This window comes from Cyprinodon variegatus, unplaced genomic scaffold (genome assembly GCF_000732505.1).
Source record: "Cyprinodon variegatus isolate N-32 unplaced genomic scaffold, C_variegatus-1.0 Scaffold217, whole genome shotgun sequence".
Classification (NCBI taxonomy): domain Eukaryota; kingdom Metazoa; phylum Chordata; class Actinopteri; order Cyprinodontiformes; family Cyprinodontidae; genus Cyprinodon; species Cyprinodon variegatus.
This window is the reverse complement of record NW_015150670.1, coordinates 1112726-1133411: the sequence shown is the minus strand read 5'-3', so window position 1 is coordinate 1133411 and position 20686 is coordinate 1112726. Positions and strand designations below refer to the sequence as shown.

The following is a 20686-nucleotide window of genomic DNA, read 5'->3' as shown; positions in this document are numbered from 1 at the left end:
AAATTAAAAATAAGAATCCTTATTTACTTTACAATTGAGTTACGTCCCAGTGTTCATGGGTATGGACGTCTGTATCTTCGGCAGGCGTAGAGCTAACAGAACTGGCAGCGTTCTGAGGAAAGGGCTCAAACATGTACGGCTGTAAGCCTTTTACACCAAACCAAGCTTCTGGCGTCCTGGCGTCCTCTTCGAAACATCTGTATCCCAGCTTTCCTCCTCTAAATAAAAGATGTATGACGGGGGAGACTCAAAATATAATATTTGACATTTAAATATGATTTCTCTACGACTTTAAGTGTGAAAAAATAGAAAATAAAACATAATGCTACTAGATTTCTTAAAAACAGATGCAATTCTTTACATCCCAGCTGGGTTAGTGTTCTGCAAATGAGAGTGTCAGCCAATTGTAGTTTATGAAGTTGGAGCAAAAGCAAAATATTTACTTCTTAATCCTACTTTCTCCTCACTGGACTTAACCACCTGATAATTAAACCCTTCTGTTAATTCTCTCGTTATTAATACATTTTATAGCTGCAATAAATAAACAACTCTTTTACAAGTACCTTATAAAGATAATATAAAAAAGGTACTTGTCTTATTCTGGCTAAACTTTCGCTGTCTGCCACACAGGATACAGCAGATTATATTCGTCCAATCAGCTTCTTCCTAAAGTTTAAGATCAATGACACAGCAACGGGTCCAGTGTTGGACAAAGACTCACCGAGAAATGTCACGAAATTTGTAAGTACACAAAATTAGCTTCAGCAGTTTTCTGCCTTTTTTTGTTTTTGTTTGTTTTGTTTTTATAAATAAATAAAATCAATAACGTTCCTCCTCCTACAACTTCTATCCAGATCCCGTTTTTCAAAGACTGTGGTGAAGATGACGTTTGCACAACAGATCTGGTCTTGCAGGCACACATGGACATCTCAGGGACAAGGTAACAACAGATACTTTGCTTTAATTCTCTAGAACCAGTAAAGGTAATAATGCTCTGGGAGTAAAAACTGAGTGAGTCATATTCTCACACACAGGCAGAAACCTTATGTGATTCGCAGCCCTCGTAGGCGTCTGGCCGTGGAAGTGCAGCTCGAGAACAGGCTGGAAAATGCCTACAACACCAGCCTGAAGCTGCACTACTCACGCAACCTCCACTTCTCTAGCCTCAGCTTCAAAGTAAGCAGCTCTTATGTCCCTAACACATTTCAATCCAATGCCTGAATGTAATCATTTCCATTTTTCTTCTTACAAAGGAGGATACCAGCTTCAAGATCGAGTGTACCGCTCTTGGCTCAAACAGCCACTCATGTAACATCAGCTACCCAGTGTTTCGCTCTCATTCAAAGGTAGCTGATCTTCTCCCACCCCTTTGCCTATGATGTAGGATGTATCACTTCAGCTGCCTGTTTTCCTTTGTGTTTTTAGATAAAATTTTTGTTGGAGTTTGAGTTCAGCTGCACTGTTTTACATAATCGTGTGCAAATGAAGCTCAATGCTACCAGGTAAACATCCAGACTTTTCAAATACCAAAAATAATCTTCAAATACAACAAAACGCACTAATATAATTTTTGTCTTACAGTGAAAGCAGTGAGAGAGAAGAAACTCTGGGGGACAACAGTGTTCAGCTGGTGAATTATGTTCAGTATGAGCCAGATGTTTTTGTAAGCAGGTGTGTGCACAGAATAAAATGAATGTATAATGTATGTCATCAGTATTAATCCCCAGCTGTTTAACTTTATGTTGTTTTGTGCAGTGAGTCTAACCTGAACCGCTACGAGGTCCACCCCACACGGGCGGCTTCAGAGGCCATGGGCCCAGAGTTCTACACACACATCAGGGTAAACTGAACTCAAATTTTACGTTTTGGCACAGATCATTTCAGCATCGTATGCAGCAGTATTGCCTTGCAGCAAGATGGTCCTGGGTTTGATCAGGGCTGAAGTTTGCTTATTCTTCCAATGCATGTCTGAGTTCTCTCTAGCTTCCCATCTAAGTACAAAAACAGGAATGGTAGAACAATTGGTTATTTCTAAATCTAAATGGATAGACAAACTCCTTACATTTCAGAAATACTGTTATGTTCTTACTCATGCTTTATAAGTGAACCAGAACCTGCTTTGTAACATTAGATCAGCTTCTTGCAGAATTCAACTTGAATGGTTCTGTCATGTCTTGCCATACACTTCAATGTATTGTTGGGATTTCATGTTAAATACACCACAAACCGTGCCAGCAAAAGAAAACATGTGAAAGTGAGAACTCTGGTCTGAGCTCATATTTGAATAGTTTGGCTTTTATGTATGCTCTTTAAAAGTAACTGCACATGGTGCAAAATGGCCTAATCAGTGAGAATCTTTTGAAAGCCAAGCGTTTGCTTCAATGCTTTCACCACAATGGAATATGAAAACAGTAAATGCATGCAATATTTTTCATATTTTCACACACACAAAAACTATACTTTCTTTACGCTTTACAATGATGTTCCCCTTTATGTTGGGCTGCCAAATAAAGCCCAGCAATAGAAATAAATGTTTTGGCTTTCCAAAAAAGTTTAAAAAAAAACAAACCACTGGACTTTGTTTTCCAAATTGGAAGATGTTTCCCTTCCCATCCAGAAAGATTTCTCAATTCAAAATGTCTGGAGTTGCATTTGAGTTCCAGGTTTATAGAGTGACCCAAACAAAAGTCTTGTTATGGCTTATAAAACATGCAAAAAAAAAAAAAAAACAGGTGCACCTCTTAGTAATTGGAGTCGTTAGGGTCATTGTTGGCCTGGCTGACCAGTCGAGATGTTTTGTCCTCTGCATAAGGGGATAATAAATATTTCGGCTGCAAAATGACATTCTAAAGATTTCTTGATTTTTATCACTTCGCTTATTTGATTTATTATTAGAAACAGCAAACATTTGAGTTGAGCAATTAAATAGACATTTCACTAAAAAATGGTCAGACACTAAAACAACCCCACTGCTCCCCATGCGCTGCACAATGGAAGCCCACTGTTCCCCAAGGGGTTGGGTTAAATGCAGAGTTCATTTCATTGCTCTTTACTTGCGACAGTGACAGTAAAATGCTAGGCAAAAAATTATTTTATCACAAGTGAACAAGTTGAACTAAAACATCTTATTTTGTTTTCGCAGCTGCTTAATATTGGTTGTTACTCTCTAAGTAATCTGGAGCTGCGTGTGCTTCTGCCCTCTGTGGCTGCAGAAGATGTGGTCTTCATGACCGTAACGGAAGTCTTCACATACAACGTGAGTGGGGATAGTGATTTCTTTTTATATTTATGAATTTTGAAAGATGTTAATTTTTTAAGTTGCCCTTCAGGCCACAGGAATAAAGTGCAGCATGCTGAGTGATGTGACCCAGCTAAAATCCAGACAGAGAGACGTCCGTCCCCTTCACCCCGAGGACATGATGCGTGATGAAATACTGGTGAGATCCTTTGTTTTAGAAATAAACATTGAGAAGCTCTAATCAGATGTTAATAGTAGTTGTTTTTCTATGTGCAGAACTGCAGTAGCTCATGGTGCACAGAAGTTGTCTGTGAGGTGAAACAGCTCGGCCAGCAGGCTATTATACGGATCAGCCGCAGAGTTCATGATGACTTTTTCAGAAAAGTGAGTTAACCAACCATCACATATAAGATTAAACTCCTTGAATAATGTAAAGAGTGCTCATCCTTCATGCATATCTGCAGGTCAAATATAAGTCTGTGAAGATAATTGGTGCCTACAGCCTCTCAGCTCAGGATCCTAACCTCATCACTCTGGGGATAGGAACAGTCCTGGGGGAGGTAAGGCTGCACAGTTTTACAGCAACACAGAAACGACATATTTGACTTTATTTTTAAGTATTCAGACCACTTAAACCTTTCAGCTTATCATCCTGTCAAACAAACATTACTGTAATCTGTTGTCCTTTTATCTCATAAAAGAGCACAATGTTGTGGACAACTGAAGTAGAAGTAAAATAAAACAATTAGGTGACCCTGTCAGCTTAATGCGGAAACCAGAAATTGACTTCATTAAACTGGATAGAAAACATCTCTGAACATAACTTTAACTAATTCCATTGATCATCACTTACATATAGGTTTGGGCTTATATGGGTCATTTTAACATGAATACACTTTATTCTAAACTATTCTGTTGTTGCTCTTCTCATTTTAGATTCACCCATTTGCAGCATCTTAGGTTTATTTTACACCTGTTCTGAGCTGCACTAATCTTCCTATACACAATAAAGAGTCCTCAGGTTAATATACAATTGTTACACTTGAGCTGAAAATTTTAGAAGTAGGGATTTCAAGGTACCTATATATTCCTGATGCTTTTATTTCTGTACATCTGTACACTGTCCCTACCACACTCTGTGAGCCCCAGATCTCAGCCACTAAAATATACACCAGGTGTGTCCATTGCAGTTTAAGATGGTATTACACTTGAAAGATGGTATCCTATCATAGACTGTGTTCAGGCAGTCAGTTGTGATTACAATAAAAGTCCAAATCAATGTGTTTATCCACTTTAGTTTCATGCTGTTTGGCTTCTTCAACCATGATTCGGGTCTCTTGAGGAAAATCCTGAAGGACAATGTCCAGCCATCAGTTTTTGATCTTAATCCACCTCTAAAGGCTTCAAAAAAAAATATATATATATACTTTTTTGTAGTGGCCTAGTCAAAGTTCAGATTAAATTTGATATAGCGATGTTGCATTAAGCAAGCAATTGCTTTAAACCCTGTAATATAACTGAATAAAACTAATTTTACAAAGACTTGATGTAAGTTGTTACCAACAAGTGCCACAAAACCGTTTTTTTTTTTTTTTGATTTAAACATTTGTTCGATAATCTGAAACACACCAATGAGACAAAGAAGCAAATAACACTATATTTTATGACTTTTAAAATCATTTTCCATCTTCAGTAATGTACCACATCCTTAGCATGTTTTCTACAAAACACACCAATTTTAAAATGTTGTTGTAAGGAGAAAAACTGTCAAGCTTGTAATGGGGTAATGGATACTTGTGCGATGCACTGTTATCTCCTCTTATCGTTTCCTCCACATTTTATTTTTCCAGACTGTGTTGGAGGTGCTGAAGGGCCGAGCGATTCCCATTTCACTCTGGATTCTGATCGGCAGCGTTATAGGTGGTTTGCTGCTGCTAGCGCTTATTATATTTATACTGTGGAAGGTAACAGAATAAATCTCTAAAAAATTAAGCACATTTGTTACAGACCATATTAACCTTAGCTGTTTTCTTCTTATTGAAGCTGGGATTCTTCACACATAAACACAGAGAAGATGAAAACCATGAAGACTGAGAGTTTTGATAAAAAGAAGGCGACCAGAATAGCAAAACCAGCCTAAAAACAGGCCACATGATGTTCAATTTCGAATGCTGAAACGGGGATCTCCAGGACCAAAAGACAGATTCACAAGGGTCCAACGGAAATGCACTGCCTGAGATTTCCAGGGTCAGAGGGGCAATTGTGTGAATGACCCTTTTTTTATTTTAAGCAAAATATATCAAACTACAGTTATTTTATTTAATTTGCAGAAGTTGTTCATGATTTCATACTTTAAACCATCTGAACAGATGATTTTTTTTGTACAGAATAAAACACAGCTGAAAAGAGGCAATATGACCCATTTATTCAGTGCTGATTGATGCAATAAAAACAATGAAAACAATCTTCATGTCAATTCAACAAACACTAAAGAAACAAATCCTAAAATAAGAAACATTTTGTATAAACTGTAACACTTAAATCTTAACTTTTAGCTGTAGAACTGATGTAGGACTCCAAGATAAAGATGGTTTCATCTACTTGATTCTCTGCTGAATCTAACCTGGAAAAACAGAAACGCAGAAACATTAGCGGTTTTGTGGAAAGTTGAAAACCTGAGCTTTAAGTTTTGTCTTCTTACTTGTTTACGTGAAGCCTTAAGACGTCCAGCTGTTGTTTCTCTGGAGCAGAGATCATCTCTTCGACTTCGCTCAGCTGTTCCGGCTCTGCCCCACTGGCCTGCAGAGATGCCAGGATGGCTTCAATTCGTTGAGATTTCTCCAACAGGCGCCTGGAAACCCGACATCAAAGCAGTCAGCCACGAGGAAACAAGAACTATACCCATAGATATCTATAATAAAGGTCCCCAGCTGCCATCTTGTCACACGCAGCCTGCTCACTTGTAACGTGTTTTAACGGTGAATGTATTTGGTTTATAACTTCAATTTTCAAGTTTTTTTTTTATAAAAGTTTTGTTTGTCATAATTCTTAATATATAAATACACATTCCTGCATGTGTGTTAAAAAAATCTACATGGATATACTGCTTATATAACTTAAGTATATAGACTGCTCAAAAAAAATACAGGAAAACGTAAAAAAACACAATACAACTTCAATAAAATTAAACTTCTGTAAAAAACTGTCCTGTTAGGAAGAAAGACTGATGATCAATTTCACAATTTCACATTTCATGTTGTGCAGATCGAATAGACAGCAGGTGGAATTTCTTGGCAATTAGAAAGACACTCAACAGAGGAGTGATTCTGCAGGTGGGGACCACAGACCACTTCTCAGTACCTATGCTTTCTGTCTGATGTTTTGTTCACTTTTGAATGTTGGTGGTTCTTTCCTACTCCTGGTAGCAAGGGACAGACTTTTTAACCCACACAAGTGTCTCAGGTAGTGCAGCTCATCCAGGATGGCACATCAATGCTGGCTGTGGCAAGGTTTGTTGTCTGTCAGTGTATTGTCCAGAGACTGAAGGCGCTACCAAGAGACAGCCCAGTACACCAGGAGACATGGAGGAGGATGTAGGAAGGCAACAACCCAGCATCAGGACCACTACTTCTGCCTTTGTGCAAGGGGGAGCAGGAGGAGCACTGCCAGAGCCCTGCAAAATGACCTCCAGCAGTCTACAAATGTGCATGTTTCAGCACAGACGGTTAGAAACCAACTCTCCAAGGATGGTATGAGGGCCTGACGTCCACAGATGGAGGTTGTTTTCACAGCCCAACACCATAAAAGGCACTAGACACCAGGATTGGCAAATTTGCTGCTGGCGCCCAGTGCTCTTCACAGATGAAAGCAGGTTAACACTGACCACATGTTACAGACGTGACAGAGTCTGGAGACACAGTGGAGAGTGATCTACTTCCTGTAGCATCCTTCAGCATGACCGGTTTAGCAGTGGTTCAGTAATGGTATAGGGTGGTATTTCTTTGGAAGTCTGTACAGCCCTTCATGTGCTCGCCAGAGATAGCATGACCGCCATTAGGTACCGTAATGAGATCCTCAGACCCCTTGTGAGACCATATGCTGGTGTGATTGGCCCTGAGTTCCTAGACCTCATGTGGCTGGAGTGTGTAAGCAGTTCCTCCAAGATGAAGGGATTAAAGCTTTGGACTTGTCCACCCGTTCCCCAGACCTGAATCGGAACGAGCAAATCTGAGACATCATGTCTTGATCCATCCACCAACGTCACATTGTGCAGATTGTCCAGGAGTTGGCAGATGCTTTAGTCCAGATCTTAAGGGAAGTTCCCCCAGGAGACCATCAGCCACCTCATCAGGAACATGCCCAGGGATTGTAGTGAGGTCATACAGGCATGTGGAGGTCACACACAAAACTGAACCTCATTTTTAACTGTTTTTAACGGCGTTACATCAAAGTTGGATCTGCCTGTGGTGTTTTTCAACTTTAATTTTGTGTGCGACTCCAGATCCAGTCCTCCATTGGTTAATTAATTTGATTTCAATTGCAGATTTGTGTGTGATTTTGTTGTCAGCACATTCAGCTTTGTACAGAACAAAATATTCAATAATATTTCATTCATTCAGATACAAAAAAAGTTATACACAAAGCACACATATATAATAAAGAAACAAACTTTCATTTTGGATGCAAACAAATGTTTGGTAGCCTAATTAAAATACATTATCTACACACATTTATAACATTTTCTCTTCTTTTATCCCTGACATTGTGTGACACCGTGTTCTTCAGGGATCCCTCTTCCAAACTATTTTTGCAAGATTGTGATTTAGACAAAAGATTTGTTATCATCAAATCATTATTGGTCTCAATAAAACCAACACAACTATAATGCAAGTTTCAGTTGTTTTTCAAAAAGATAATCTACAATTTCAAAAATGTTCAAGCATCCAGAATTATAGCCACACCAAAGAGGTTTGTAAGAAACCAGTTAGTAAATCTGTCAAGAACGGGACAAGAGTGTTGTGTTCATGCTAACTCTCTTACTTAAGGTACCACGGAGTCCACCACAAAGCTTACCTGTGACAAGAAGCCACCTGTATTATGGATATCTATGGCTTAATCTGTAAAAACAAAATAAAAATCAAAAATAATGTACTTGTTTTCTTTGGTCTCAAACAGGCGTCGCTCTATGAGGTTCGCCACGGTCTGCAGAAAAAACATGGCAGGATGGAATTAAAGGCAAAAGCAGTAAAAACAGAAAACTACATATCTTTTATGTATAAATGGCAGTCAAATTTTGAGTGTTCTCTGTCAATGTTCATTTTAAAATTGACCTTTTTTTTATTATGACAACAAATGTGGTATTTCTGCAGACAGATCAAGTACGGAACATAGAAAACACTGAGAGGAAGCTCTCTGTGTTACAACAGTCCAGGTTAAAGTCTTACCTTGTAGCAGTTCTGCAGCAGCATTCTGGCTGTAGGCAGCTGGTTTACTGTGTAAAGATAAAAGGTGCGAGATGGAGCAAAATCTGGAGTCTTGGGGATTTCCTGAGTGAGAGAAAGTTATTCAGTCAGACCTGATATAGTTTGTCTAAAGAGAAAAAATTAGTGAATAAACGAGTGCATTTGACTCAAGATCATAACAAGATCATAATATCAGCTAATAATACCTAATTTAAACACAAAAGATTCGTTACATTTCATTTTTTGTTACAAACTATCATCTTTTTAACCTCTCTTGCTATAAAACATTGAATGAATGGATTTCAGCACATAATTGCATTTAATCAGATTTTTGTGTTAAGTGATATGTTAAAGTAGGAATAATCTAGGGCTGAAACAATTAATCGGATTAATCGATTATTGAAATAATCATCAACTAAACTAGTAATCCACTAATCATTAACTGAAGTGTAGAGACTCTATAACTTGTCTTTAGCTAACAGAGCGACCCAGCTTGAGCAGAAATTATACCAAAATTGTAAAAAATAATAAACTCTATATTTTGCATTTAAGAAGAAAAACTTTTCCGTCTGTCAATAGGATCTATCCAGAACTCCTCAATTGGAAAAGTTTTAGTTTCACATGGTTTAATTTCATAAAAAAATTTCTCTATGGAACCTTTGGCTGCCTGAATATTAATCAATTCATTGGAAAAATAGTCCACAGATTAATAAATTACAAAATAATTGTAAGTTGCAGCCCAAGAATAATCAAATTCAGCCTTTTTGAACCTAAATTAGAAATAGTTCTTGTTGAGACTGAATTCATGCATCAAAGGTAGTAAAGCTCCATTTAACTGCTCATAAACTGCTATTAGTATTTAAGCTTGGCAAATTATCATGCAACACAAAGTAAGGATTACTGAAGTATTTGTACGACTGATAGTTCATCTAGTATGGATTCAGACCCTGCCTGCCGGGAACGTATTTGGCAAACTGGATGGACCTTTATTTATTTATTACTGCCAGGATCTGAGCAAAGAAAAAGATATAGCTCAGGAAAGTTGTGGGGACAAAATAATATGAAGGCAAAAAAAAAAAAAAAAATTAAAAAACAGAGCACAGAAAATGTGGGTTTATCCCATAGTGGCATCAAAGCAATACATAACATTACCAATGTTTGATTTTGTTTGAATAAAATAACCCTTTTGCATCTTAACCTGATTCAGTTTTAGATCCAATTTAAACTTCCAACCTAAAATTGTCCAAAATGCTTTGAAGCTTTTCTGTCTTTCTCTCTAATGACTGTTCCTGTACCTGTTGATGCTTTCAGTAAATTTAACAGCAGAAGTAGGCAAAAAAAAATAACAACCATAAATTTCTATAAGCATTTTTTGCAGATATTCTAATATTTATTTTTTATTAGTGGTGGATAAATGTTTTTAATCTAGATTAATTTCACTGTAATTTTGGAATTAATCTAGATTAATATCGCTCATTTGAATTCTGCCAAAGGCAGCCATCATATGTGTGTGCTACCTCCAGAATTTATCAGAAGGGGTTTACTTTTTATGTTTGCAAAACCACACGTAATTTCGTCTTCTGACTTAAGATTTTGAAAAACGTATAAATACTTTTTTTCCTCATCTTTTACTGTGTTTTTGCTGCAAAAAATAGTGTCTCACTTTAACAATATAGTGTCTCCAAAGATCTGACACACACATCGCATTGATCAATGTCTCATCTTTTGCAGCTTTCTTTGTGGCGTGCTGGTCATGTATTCTCCTTGTGATAGTTCGCCTCGCAGGTAGTTTGTAAGATGGGTCACCTGTGGCTGCATGGAGAGCGAGCTCGAGTCCATCAGCCATGTTGTTTGGCTATTCACTGAGCAAGGAGATTGGTTAGCTTGGCTGATGGAGCTGTGTTTATAGCTGCATCCATATCAGCATGTCAGGTTGGATGTGGTAATTTCACAGTATGCCTAAACAGGTTGGAAGACTGATTCGTTCTCACCCCCAGATATACAGCTGCACTAAACCACCACGATGAAAGTCATCATTAGTATAGCCCCAGCTCCCAACCCAACTGTGAGAATAGATTAATGGCGATATTTTTTCTATGGCCCGATAAGAATCTGCCGTTAAGGCAGCAATTGACGCTGATAATGGCCCATCACTATTTTTTATACATTTGAATGATAAGGAATCTCTAATAATTTTAAACTCTTTCTATTTTTTTCTATTTTTCTAATTAGACTGGAAAATGTTTAAAGCCAAATTTCCAAACAATGAGACTTTTAAAAGTTTTCTGTGTAAACAAACAGATCTGCAAGGTGTGTTCCTCACAGACCAGTGTGGCCCTACAAAGTTTAATGATAACTGATGAATCCAAAGATGTTATAGTTAACCTGCAGCTGGACCAGGTTGTGAGACAGCAGGTTGTAGAGCATGTCTTTAGCCTCCTTTGCTGGAATCATGGCAAAATCCTCCACTTGCTTCTGCTCCAGGTGTCGCTTTCGCAGCAACAACCGGAAGATACGAGCCGATCGGGAACCAAATCTGATCAGCAGATGAAAACAGGAACTACGTGATAAATTCAGTTACAGTGAAATTCACATGTGCAGTAATTAAAAAAACAAACAGACTCACTTCTCCTGCACAATGGACTCAACAGTGGCTCGAGCCAGGTTTGCGAGCGCTCTTCGCAGATCTAACAGATGCGTTCAGGATTGTAGTTGATCTTTTAGATTCATTAACCTGTCTGAAAAACATGGCATTCTGGCTGAAAGTACCAAAGGATACTAACAACAAACATTCCTCCGCCACTTTCTCCGGCTCTTCCAACAAACTCCATCTAGAAAATAATAATGATGATGAAAAATGAGCTTTTATGTGGATATAAATAAAAATAAATAAATCATCCTGCAGGGAGTGTGTCTGGAGGAAGACGTACCGGGTCATCCACCAGCAGAGTCAAATACTGATCTAAAATCGGTCTTTGGATGTTGTAGCTGGCTGGGAGGGACCTGAAGATCTCATTGGCTGACAGGGACTTTGTGCAGGAGGCTGTGGGAGAAGTCGTCACCTCACTCATCCTCAGGATAGTCCGTACTATTTCACTGCTGGTCTAAAAGGTTCAAATATTACAGTTACAGGCAACTTTGTTTCCTTAAATAACTTAGTAACAGCTGCTTTTAGCCTGAATATATATGATTTGTTATACATAAAAAACAATATTAAAGAATTATTTAATGTTAGGATGACCAGATGTCCCAATTTGTCCTGCATTTTTCACTTCTGCCCCCCTTTCCCTCAAACCAAAGCAGTATCTGGCTTTTGCCTAGGTCATCTGATATATATTTAAAATAAAATGGTAAAATAGTCCTAAATAAGGACTATTTTACTAGTTTTGTCACAAAATTATCTGTCATCTCTTTAAGCTTAAAAGGTAAAGATATGATGGAAACAATGGAAAAAGAAAATAAAATGCAGCCATAACAAAGACTGTGGAATGGTTTATAACTGGGTGAGGTAGTGAAAGGTGATTCTCAGGGAGCTTTTGGTGAAGTTTGCAAAAGTTGTTTTTCAATTCGATCCAAGGGGAGCGATATGTAAACAACACTATAAAAGTAATTCACAAAAGAAACACAAAGCTGAAAAAACCTTGTCTGTCCCATATTGTCCCTCGTAAGCATCCTACACTGCAAAAAATAGAAATCTGGATAACAACTTTTTTCATAAAATAAGTCAATTTGTTCTTGAATTGACGAGATAAGTAAGACACTTTGCCAATGGAACAAGACAATTCACATTTAAAATAAGAAAAAAAACAAGTGCATATTATCTAATTGTCTTATTTTAAGAGTAAAAATATTCATCACATTGGCAAATCATGTTATTTACCTACTCAAATTAAGGGTAAATAAATTTAATTTAAAGACATTCTTACTTATTTCTAGGTCGTTTTTGCAGTGTAACTGTGCCACATTAGTCTTTTTTTTTTTTTCAGATCTGGTCACCCTATTTAATGTTAACTTATTCACTGCAAATCAAATAAAAAGTTAACTTTTATGAGCAAGATGTTGTTACTCTTTTAAAAATATATAAGGATACTAATAAAAAAACCTGAAGTAAGAATACTAGTTTAGTAGTAGAGTGCACAAGTTGAGCATACAGACTATAAACTATAACATTTGCTGAAAGAACAACTAACTTGGAGCAGTAGTTTTGCCAAAACAATTCAACGTTTATATATATAGTACTGATCAAAATCTTAAGACAGTGAAAAAAATTGTATGAATTTGCATTTTGTACAGTTGGATGAATGTTCAAAGAGCTTCAAAATGTTTAAAGAAGAAGGGGAAACAAGAGAACAACAGTTGTGATCAGGCAATTTGTAAAAAACAAAAAACAAATTGACTTAAATAGGCTGTTCATCAGCTGATCAAAACTAAGACCACAGTAATTAAAAGCCAAAATCTGTGCAGATGTTTGGATTACATGTTTTTTTTTCTGTCAGGTAATCACACTGAACATCTCTAGATGGTAAAAACAAAAAACTCACCCTTTTTGAATGTGGTAGGATTGTTAAGGGGCATTAACTAAGCTTCTCACAAGGTTGAAAACAGTCATTTTAAAATTCTTAAATGATCCTCAGGGTTATGAAACTAAATATTAAATGGCAGACCCAAAAAAAACTTCCCTCCGTGACTAAAAGCACTCATTGAAAATGTGCATCTGTGTGTATACTTTGTGATCACAGGTCAGGTTGCACTCTATTACTTATTGGTCCAGGCAGGGTTCTAAATGGGAATAATTGTGGATAAACAAGTTGATTTTCAGTTCTGATCTCTGTGTTTTACATGAGCGGCTGGATAGTTTGAAAAACAGACTCTTGCAGGACTCAGACAGAGTCTGTGATCCGCTTATAATGAAGAGAGAATATTCTAGGATGTTGTTGTGGAATAATGCTTCCTCAGTTGGCCTTCTAGGGGGCCCACCGCACACAGCAGGATATCAGGTCAAGATGATTCCAACATGATGGATCTCCCTGATTTACATTCAGAGAAATGAAAACATTTGACCGATTTTTTAATCTTTTACCTGATCCAGCTTATTGGCCACAGCACTGATGATCGCCTGGTCTCTGAAGTGTTGATGGAACCGCTCAAAGTTCACCTGCCAGTAAATCCCTTCATCACCATGTGTCTGAGCAATGGTGATGAAAAAATAAAAAGTCAATCACATTATAAAGGACCTGAAAATAAGTAAAGTTAGAGATTTCCAATAAAACCAAACAATCGCTGACCGTTGAGTCCATCTTGGCCCTTTTTGCATTCCTTTGATCCTCTCCTTCCTCAGGGACGAGCTGCCGTTTGCCCCGTCCAATGAGCGTAACCTGGGGTACAATGTAGCAGTTGGGAAAGCTTTCTGGATTTGGCAGTGCGGTGCTGATAGCGGCTGCAGGAGCTGCAGGGGTGGCAGGAGCCTCAGCTTGAGCAGTGCTGCCTGTAATTCCTGCTCCCCCCATAGGAGGGCAGCGCTGGAGGAAATGTGTTTCCACTAGTTTGGAAAAGGTGGAAGACACTTCACTATAATCCAAGCTTTGGCCTTCTATAATAGCAAAGGAGACGAAAGATTACATAAATGTATGAAATAAATAAAAAACTTTAATATATCCAAATACAAGAACAGCAGCTAAAACATCCCTCTATGTACAATAAAACTGACCCTCCATGTTCTGTGTGATTCGATCTGCAACCGTCTTCACTGTGTTGCTCATAGTCATGTGGCCTCGCTGCAGCAGCTCCTCTATGATCAGCTCGCCTGTGTCGCCGTACAGCGTTTTGGCTGTGTAGATGTAACGCGGGTAGCGCAGAATTCTCAGGACTCGATCACAGCAGGCCCGATACTCTGTGGGGCTGCCGGGTCCTTTACGGCCAGCGGTGAATAAACAAGCCCCGTGCTGCACAAGCACGCACAGACATTTCTTCACCTTTATTAAGGAAGACAAAAAGAAATGTTAAAATACACCCATTGTCCTTGATCTTTTTTTACACATTAATAGACTACACTGCAAAAATGCACTTTTTTGTTTATATATTGGTCAACATTTATCTGTTATCATAAGGGAAAAGAATAGATAAATAAATCCTTAAAATAAAAAAGTATCTGAAATACAGCAGTAGAATTCATTGGCTGCAAAATGTGAAAACTGATCCATTATCTTAAGCAGAAAAATGATAGATGGCTGTACCATATCCACAGAGAGGTTGGTTTCATGAACGATGGTCCTTAAGTTTTGTGCTCCACTTCGGAGCAGGTGAGTTCCCACCTTCTCCACCACCTCCCCGAAATGCTCCCTCAGTAGGAGGCCACACAGTCGGATCTCCTGGGCCGTCATCTGCATGGTGGTAATTATTTGTTGTTTCAATGTTTTCAAAATATCAAATCCCAAAGATCATCACAGCATCCATCAGTGTAATAATTTAAATGCAAAAAACTGCTTGGAAACAAATACGAAAAAAGACGCTCTAGTCATATAAGATGATCCACCCTTTTGTCCTATAGATAATTGCTATGTGTGGTGTTAAACGCACCAACCTCGCCAAAAACCTCTACCCTCATTGTTACACATGGCAGTGGCAAAATCAAGACGTGGTAAACAAGTTAATGTCAAGGTTATTAGAAGCTATAAATCGGAACATTCAAGAACAAAACCTGTTTAAGGCAGCAAATGAATTAAGACTGGAAAAGAAATTCACCGTCCAGGAGTAAAAAGACCCCAAATATAAAAGCTATGAGAACTGGGTTTGGATCAAAGTATATTCATGGTGCAAAGTCCAGACCAAAATTAGCTTATAAATCTGTTGCAAAATCTTACAAGTTGATGTCAAATCTGATCAAGATTCAGCCATTTTGCAAAGGAAAACACTCTAGAAGGGAACATCTTGTAGAAATGTGTACATGCAATTTGCTTATTTCAGGGGACTGCCTGGTCAGTAAAAGATGCTTTCTAATTATATAACTACCATGCATTCAGACCTCTGACTATCACACTGTGTCACAGTGGATTGTTTCAAAAGCAGTGTAAAACTGATTTATTTTAAGAATAAAGCAGATTAAATGAAAACACCCTTGATAATCCACCACAAACCCTATCACTAACTTGATTACTTTTTTTTTGTTATCCTGAAGGTATATACTGTTTCTCAAGACTTACAGCACTGACTGTAGGGAATAAGGTTTTCTTTATTTTTTTTAAAGACGCTGAAAAAATATAGCAACTAATGAAAGGCGATGCAATGCAAACTATTTCTTATGGCACTTGGTTTGTATACAGTAAAAAGAGGCAGGGTGTATGATGAATACTTCAACTACCATCAACATTATGTGACTTTACACTCCAGAAAAGTTACCTAGAATAGAAGGTTACACAGAGGACACTAATAATGTGAGCCTTTTTGTCAACTATAGCTTTTAAAAGACTAAAACTTTAAAATCTGCCACTTCTCCTGCATCAAGCTCGGTGAGTTAAACATAAACATTAACTTAAACACACCAGGTCCGAAAAGATAAAAGCTAGCTAGCCTTTAAACAGGATACCTTTACCATTTTATCAGTGCTAACCAACCTTGTATACAAATAACTGACAGCAGAAGAGAGAAGTTTGCTGCTATGCTTCCCAGAGACCGCTGACTCTCCTCACATGCGGTTCGTAGATCACAACACAGAAACACTTCCGCCCTCCGCTTCTCCTGGTTGGTGACTCCCTGTGGTGGCGCGCCGCCTGTCGGACTGGATGTATATGGAATATGGCAAGTAAAATTATCACATAATGAAGATGCGGTGAACCATGCAATGTTTCAGTCAAAGTTAAATGAACGCGTTTTTAAACGTTCGTGTTAGAACCCCCGGTAGTTTTACGTGACAAATGTTTAATGGTAGTGATGAATTAATTTTATTATACAATGTGCCATGTCTATAAACAATCGACGGCTTATTGGTTTACACGTTTAAAATAATTTGATACGGTTCATATAAAAAATGTTTTTTTTTTCTCAAGTAGCAACGTCGTTTCCACTATTAAAGTATTTATATGTTTGGATATTTATTAGAAAATTTAAGGCTGTCTTTAGGAAGTCTAAATATAAAAGCGGTTTGATTATATGCTACAATTGGCTGCCATACCTTGTGGACAGCCGTCTTCGGCTGGTGGAGGATCGACGTCACTGTTTGTGCTTCTTTGGGGAAGATGGCGGAGGCTGCGGCTGTTCCCCCGCATCGGTTTTTCTGTCATTGTTGTAAGGGAGAAGTAAACCCTAAACTCCCAGTAAGTAAGGCGACTTTCGTTCATACTGTGTTATTTTGTAGAATACCGCGAACTGACAGCGCTGTCTTTCGGCGACTAGTTTAGTCTCTCGGCGGCTTGCTAAAGCTAAACCCAGCTAGCCTGTTAGTGCCTGTTAGCTCCGTCCGTTTGTTGTTGTTGTAAAGTCATGAAATAAACTCTCGGTAATGCTTGTAAAGCCGACTCTAAAAGCCGACACTGTCTAGTTATGTTATGTTTAAACCTCCATCATGATTCTAGCCCAAAAAACTCTTTGATTGAAGATTTACTTTGATAGTTGAGATATGTTATATGCAGGGGTCAATTTGTACTAACCAAGATCAAGGGTAGTCATAGTAATTTGATTATTCTCATTAATCATGTATTTATCATTAGCTGACAGACATTGGACAGCTGCTGTTTCTGATTAAATTTATTGTTGTCAAGACGAGTTGGGGAATTTTCTAGAGTGGTTGGTTTCAGTTTTGTTATCAAAAGTAGTAGACATTTCTCACACTTTGGTCAGCTTGGCACTGCTTATGTTTTAAGGGTTATATCTACTCATTTTCTTGATACTAATCCGGCTTGATACGGCTTCAATGCTCTTTAAACTATCCGAATTATTATATTTTATTTATCTGTAGATTTTTCGTATGGTCTCATGGATAATTTTAGATTTTACTCAAAGTAAAGATGTGAATTTATAAGTTGGTCTAAGAAACAAGGTCAGACATTTCATGTTATTACATATTTGATTTAAGAAATGCATTGTTCTTTTTTGTGGTTGGACAGAAAAAAAAAAAAAAACTTGCCCCAAACGTGAAAATGCTCACCTGAATAGTCTTTGAGAAGGAATAACATGGTGGAAAACTAACCTTCAACAGCATTATTCTTGCCTTTGTTCCCTGAGGTGTTATTTCTGTCATACTGGGGAAAGAGCAGATAACACTCCATTTATGAGACAGGATTCATTGTAGAAAGAATTGTTCTATTGTTTCAACAATGCCGCCTCGTTAAATACAGAGTTTTCACTATTGCCTGGTCTGTCAGATTTTTAAAAAGCTGTTAACCTTTCCAAATCCAAAGTCTTCCTTAACAGACAGAGATTGAAAGCTCAAAAACAGCTGTTATACATTAACTGTATTACAGTAATGCTGAGATTTAGCCTTTCTATTATCTGATCAACTCTTGCTCTCTGTTGTTGCTGTCTGAATGAGTAGTTGGCATGCCTTTGTGGAGAATCTGATCTTCTCTAACATTGCCTCTTACACCTTTTTTATTTCCCAAAGTTGACTAAAGAGCCAACTTTGACTCATCTTCCAAACAGGAAGTGGTTCTAACAGATCTTTTGACTCTTAAAACAGATTTTCTTTTTGTTTCTGGCCCCTCGGTTAAGCTAAATATCATACTGCCGATAGCCTGTTTCCTGGTGCATTTGGTTATCTTTTAGCTCCGTTCGACAACTACCAAAATTGTTGGGTAAAATCTTAACCACTTTTTTTCTATAACTGGCCTCCTATGTTATTATGTCAATATTTTATTTCAGAGAAATGTTTACTTAATGTTTGACCAACTGTTTTCTGAGTTGTTGTGTTTTTGTTTTTTTGTTTTTTTTATTTTAGAGTTTTATTTCTACTTTTATTAGTATTAGACTTGGAGAAAGTGGAGGTTTTGAGTCATTCTAAGTAAAAGTTGATAACCTAAAGTCTATTTGAACCTTAATAAATCTATTATTTACATTTTTATCCATCTGCCCTGTCACTGACTTGAAAAGGGTTTGCGGCTCTAAAGATAATTTAGTCCTAATGACATGTTAATGAGCTGCATGACTTCAACACCCAAGCATTCTGTGTTTCCCCAGTACGATTTTTCATTTATCTAGAATCGTGTGCATTTTCTGAAACAGAAAAGATAAACTTGGAAAATGACAGTGGATTGACGCAATCTGTTACTGCTTACAGTTCCGTTTTTGAGCTGGTTTAGAGCATAAATCTGGTTTCAGATCCTAATTTCTGTCAAATCATCAGATTTATGGGATTAGTCAGCATGTAAAATAAGTGTAACTCTAATCATCACCTTGTTGTGTGTGTATGTTGGAGAGCCCTCTTCGGCCCTGTTTTCATAGATAAAGTCTGGCTTTTATTGGTAAAAGAAAATGTGATCCAGGAGCATAAGCTGACGTTGCCGTTTTCCTTATTCTGACTGTTTACCACTTTAGGCGTGGTTGGCCAGACCAGCTCTACCTCTTGGGTTGCATTCATAAAAAAAAAAAAACTGGCTGTCATTCAAAAGGGACAAATATTATCCACTTATGTTATTTGTTAATTTAGTGATCAAGTAAATTAATGTACATTTTATTAGCATAGAAATGTAGCTCTGTTCACCCAGGATTAGAGTTTGTATATAACTTCTTTGCCATTAGCTTTAATCAGTAATCTATAAAATTTTGTTTTTTTATTGGCTGTTTTGTTTAATGGGGAGTATCAATGATCCTCTCCCTATATCAGCTAAAATTATCCTTTAAGGTATTTTTTCTTATGGTTTTGTCTTCTTCCGTGTAAAACAAGCTGCTTCATATTTTTCTCTTCATCCTATTTTCTAGTTGTAGGGTTTGCCAAGTCATAATATCTAAATAGTCACTTTCAGTTTCTGGGTATCTATAAATAAAGGAAAAACAACTCACTTTCATTACACATGGAGTGAAATATTTCAAGCATTTTGTTCTTGTAATTTTAACTGATATGTCTTCCACATACCAAAAACCTGTCTCAGAATTTTGAATATTACATAAGATCAATAAAAAAAAAATTGTATTCTAAATATAAATGTGTTGCTTCTACAAAGTATGTTTATTGCTTTATTCAGTACTTGGTTGGGTGCCTTTTACTAAAAAGGGGCACTATGGAGTTTCCTAATGATACTACACTCTTCTGCTCATTGTCGTAGCTCACCTCACGATTATACTCAACTTGTTTTTTTTTTTGTTTTGTTTTTTTGTATATTTTTTGTAATGTGGAGTTTCCATTGGTGTTTGAGTTGAGCTGGATGTCGGTTGCTTCTGACTATCCTTAAAATCCATCTTGAATATAACGCATCGATTGTTTGCTAGTTTAGACCCATTTAACGTATCTTTATTTGAGCTCACATTTGCCGAACAGCGCAGGAACTTCCAACCCAACGTAAATGAAGGAAATTAGGCTCCAGGCTTATAGAGGAATCTGTGCTGAACTTGTGAAGTGTCAGTTTGCTCATCAAATAATGTTTTAGTCATAAGGGTAAAATAAAAAGGCTATTTTAAGGATATTTTGTCTCCTTAACTTTCTGGCTCAGTGTGGTGTGGCATGGAGGCGGCAGGCCTGTGGTTTGGCTGAAGTTGCACACCATCCAGGTTGTTTTAATAGTGACCTTCAGGTCATCTGCATAAATCCCTCATCATAGATTTGGTAAAATCAGTTTTCTAGCCAACCACTGATGTTCTGGTCCTTACCCCAGGGCCAAGTGCTACTGGGAAATGAGATCAGCCTCTTCATAAAGCCCACAGCAGAGGGAAGCACAAAGGGCTCATAAATGTTCTGATTGATGATTGTGTTGACTGAGAACTTCAGGAAACCCTGTGGTCTAACACCATCAGATGAAATGGCAGTAGTAACAGTGGAGACATAACGCAGGACCTAAAGCAG

At 37.6% G+C, this 20686-nt stretch overlaps 3 protein-coding genes across 5 annotated transcripts in view; 2 read left to right on the top strand and 1 right to left on the bottom strand.

The window, feature by feature from the left end:
* Nucleotides 1–608: 608 nt before the first annotated feature.
* LOC107088390 (integrin alpha-10-like) lies at nt 609–5341 on the top strand. The gene is made up of 13 exons (XM_015380524.1): nt 609–741; nt 855–940; nt 1035–1176; nt 1254–1346; nt 1426–1502; nt 1582–1671; nt 1756–1840; nt 3143–3256; nt 3330–3437; nt 3515–3622; nt 3703–3798; nt 5089–5202; nt 5282–5341. The coding sequence occupies exons 2-13, from the start codon at nt 921–923 to the stop codon at nt 5330–5332; spliced, it is 1098 nt and encodes a 365-aa protein (XP_015236010.1). The 5' UTR covers nt 609–741; nt 855–920; the 3' UTR covers nt 5333–5341.
* Nucleotides 5342–5627: 286 nt separating this feature from the next.
* On the bottom strand, nt 5628–16438 carry LOC107088388 (DNA-directed RNA polymerase III subunit RPC3-like). 2 transcript variants are annotated; one of them, XM_015380523.1, is made up of 13 exons: nt 16311–16438; nt 14934–15080; nt 14408–14672; nt 13986–14290; nt 13781–13885; nt 11631–11804; nt 11480–11531; nt 11327–11387; nt 11086–11236; nt 8683–8784; nt 8391–8440; nt 5940–6089; nt 5628–5861 (listed from the first exon to the last, which is right to left on the bottom strand). In XM_015380523.1, exons 2-13 carry the CDS (start codon nt 15078–15080, stop codon nt 5783–5785), a joined length of 1641 nt encoding a protein of 546 aa, XP_015236009.1. In that variant the 5' UTR covers nt 16311–16438; the 3' UTR covers nt 5628–5782. The 2 variants fall into 2 exon arrangements, 1 of the variants encoding a protein (XP_015236009.1); XR_001481374.1 differs by having other exon boundaries at nt 5638–5861; nt 5940–6037.
* A 461-nt stretch (nt 16439–16899) lies between these two features.
* The window catches only part of rnf115 (ring finger protein 115), a 12493-nt gene continuing 8706 nt past the window's right edge, over nt 16900–20686 (top strand). For both annotated transcript variants that reach the window (XM_015380575.1, XM_015380574.1), the window contains exon 1: nt 16900–17009. In XM_015380575.1, coding sequence (XP_015236061.1) covers nt 16932–17009 — 78 coding nt within the window. In that variant the 5' untranslated portion in view covers nt 16900–16931. The remainder of the gene's footprint in view (nt 17010–20686) is intronic.

Coding starts and splice junctions, on each gene's coding strand:
- LOC107088390 (XM_015380524.1), top strand. CDS start 921: ATGGACATCTCAGGGACAAG. Junction 1,177..1,253: donor TCTCTAGCCTCAGCTTCAAA/GTAAGCAGCTCT, acceptor CTTCTTACAAAG/GAGGATACCAGCTTCAAGAT. Junction 3,799..5,088: donor TAGGAACAGTCCTGGGGGAG/GTAAGGCTGCAC, acceptor TTATTTTTCCAG/ACTGTGTTGGAGGTGCTGAA.
- LOC107088388 (XM_015380523.1), bottom strand. CDS start 15,080: ATGACGGCCCAGGAGATCCGACTGTGTGGCCTCCTACTGAGGGAGCAT. Junction 11,532..11,630: donor CTCTGCTGGTGGATGACCCG/GTACGTCTTCCT, acceptor ATTATTTTCTAG/ATGGAGTTTGTTGGAAGAGC. Junction 5,862..5,939: donor TTAAGGCTTCACGTAAACAA/GTAAGAAGACAA, acceptor CTGTTTTTCCAG/GTTAGATTCAGCAGAGAATC.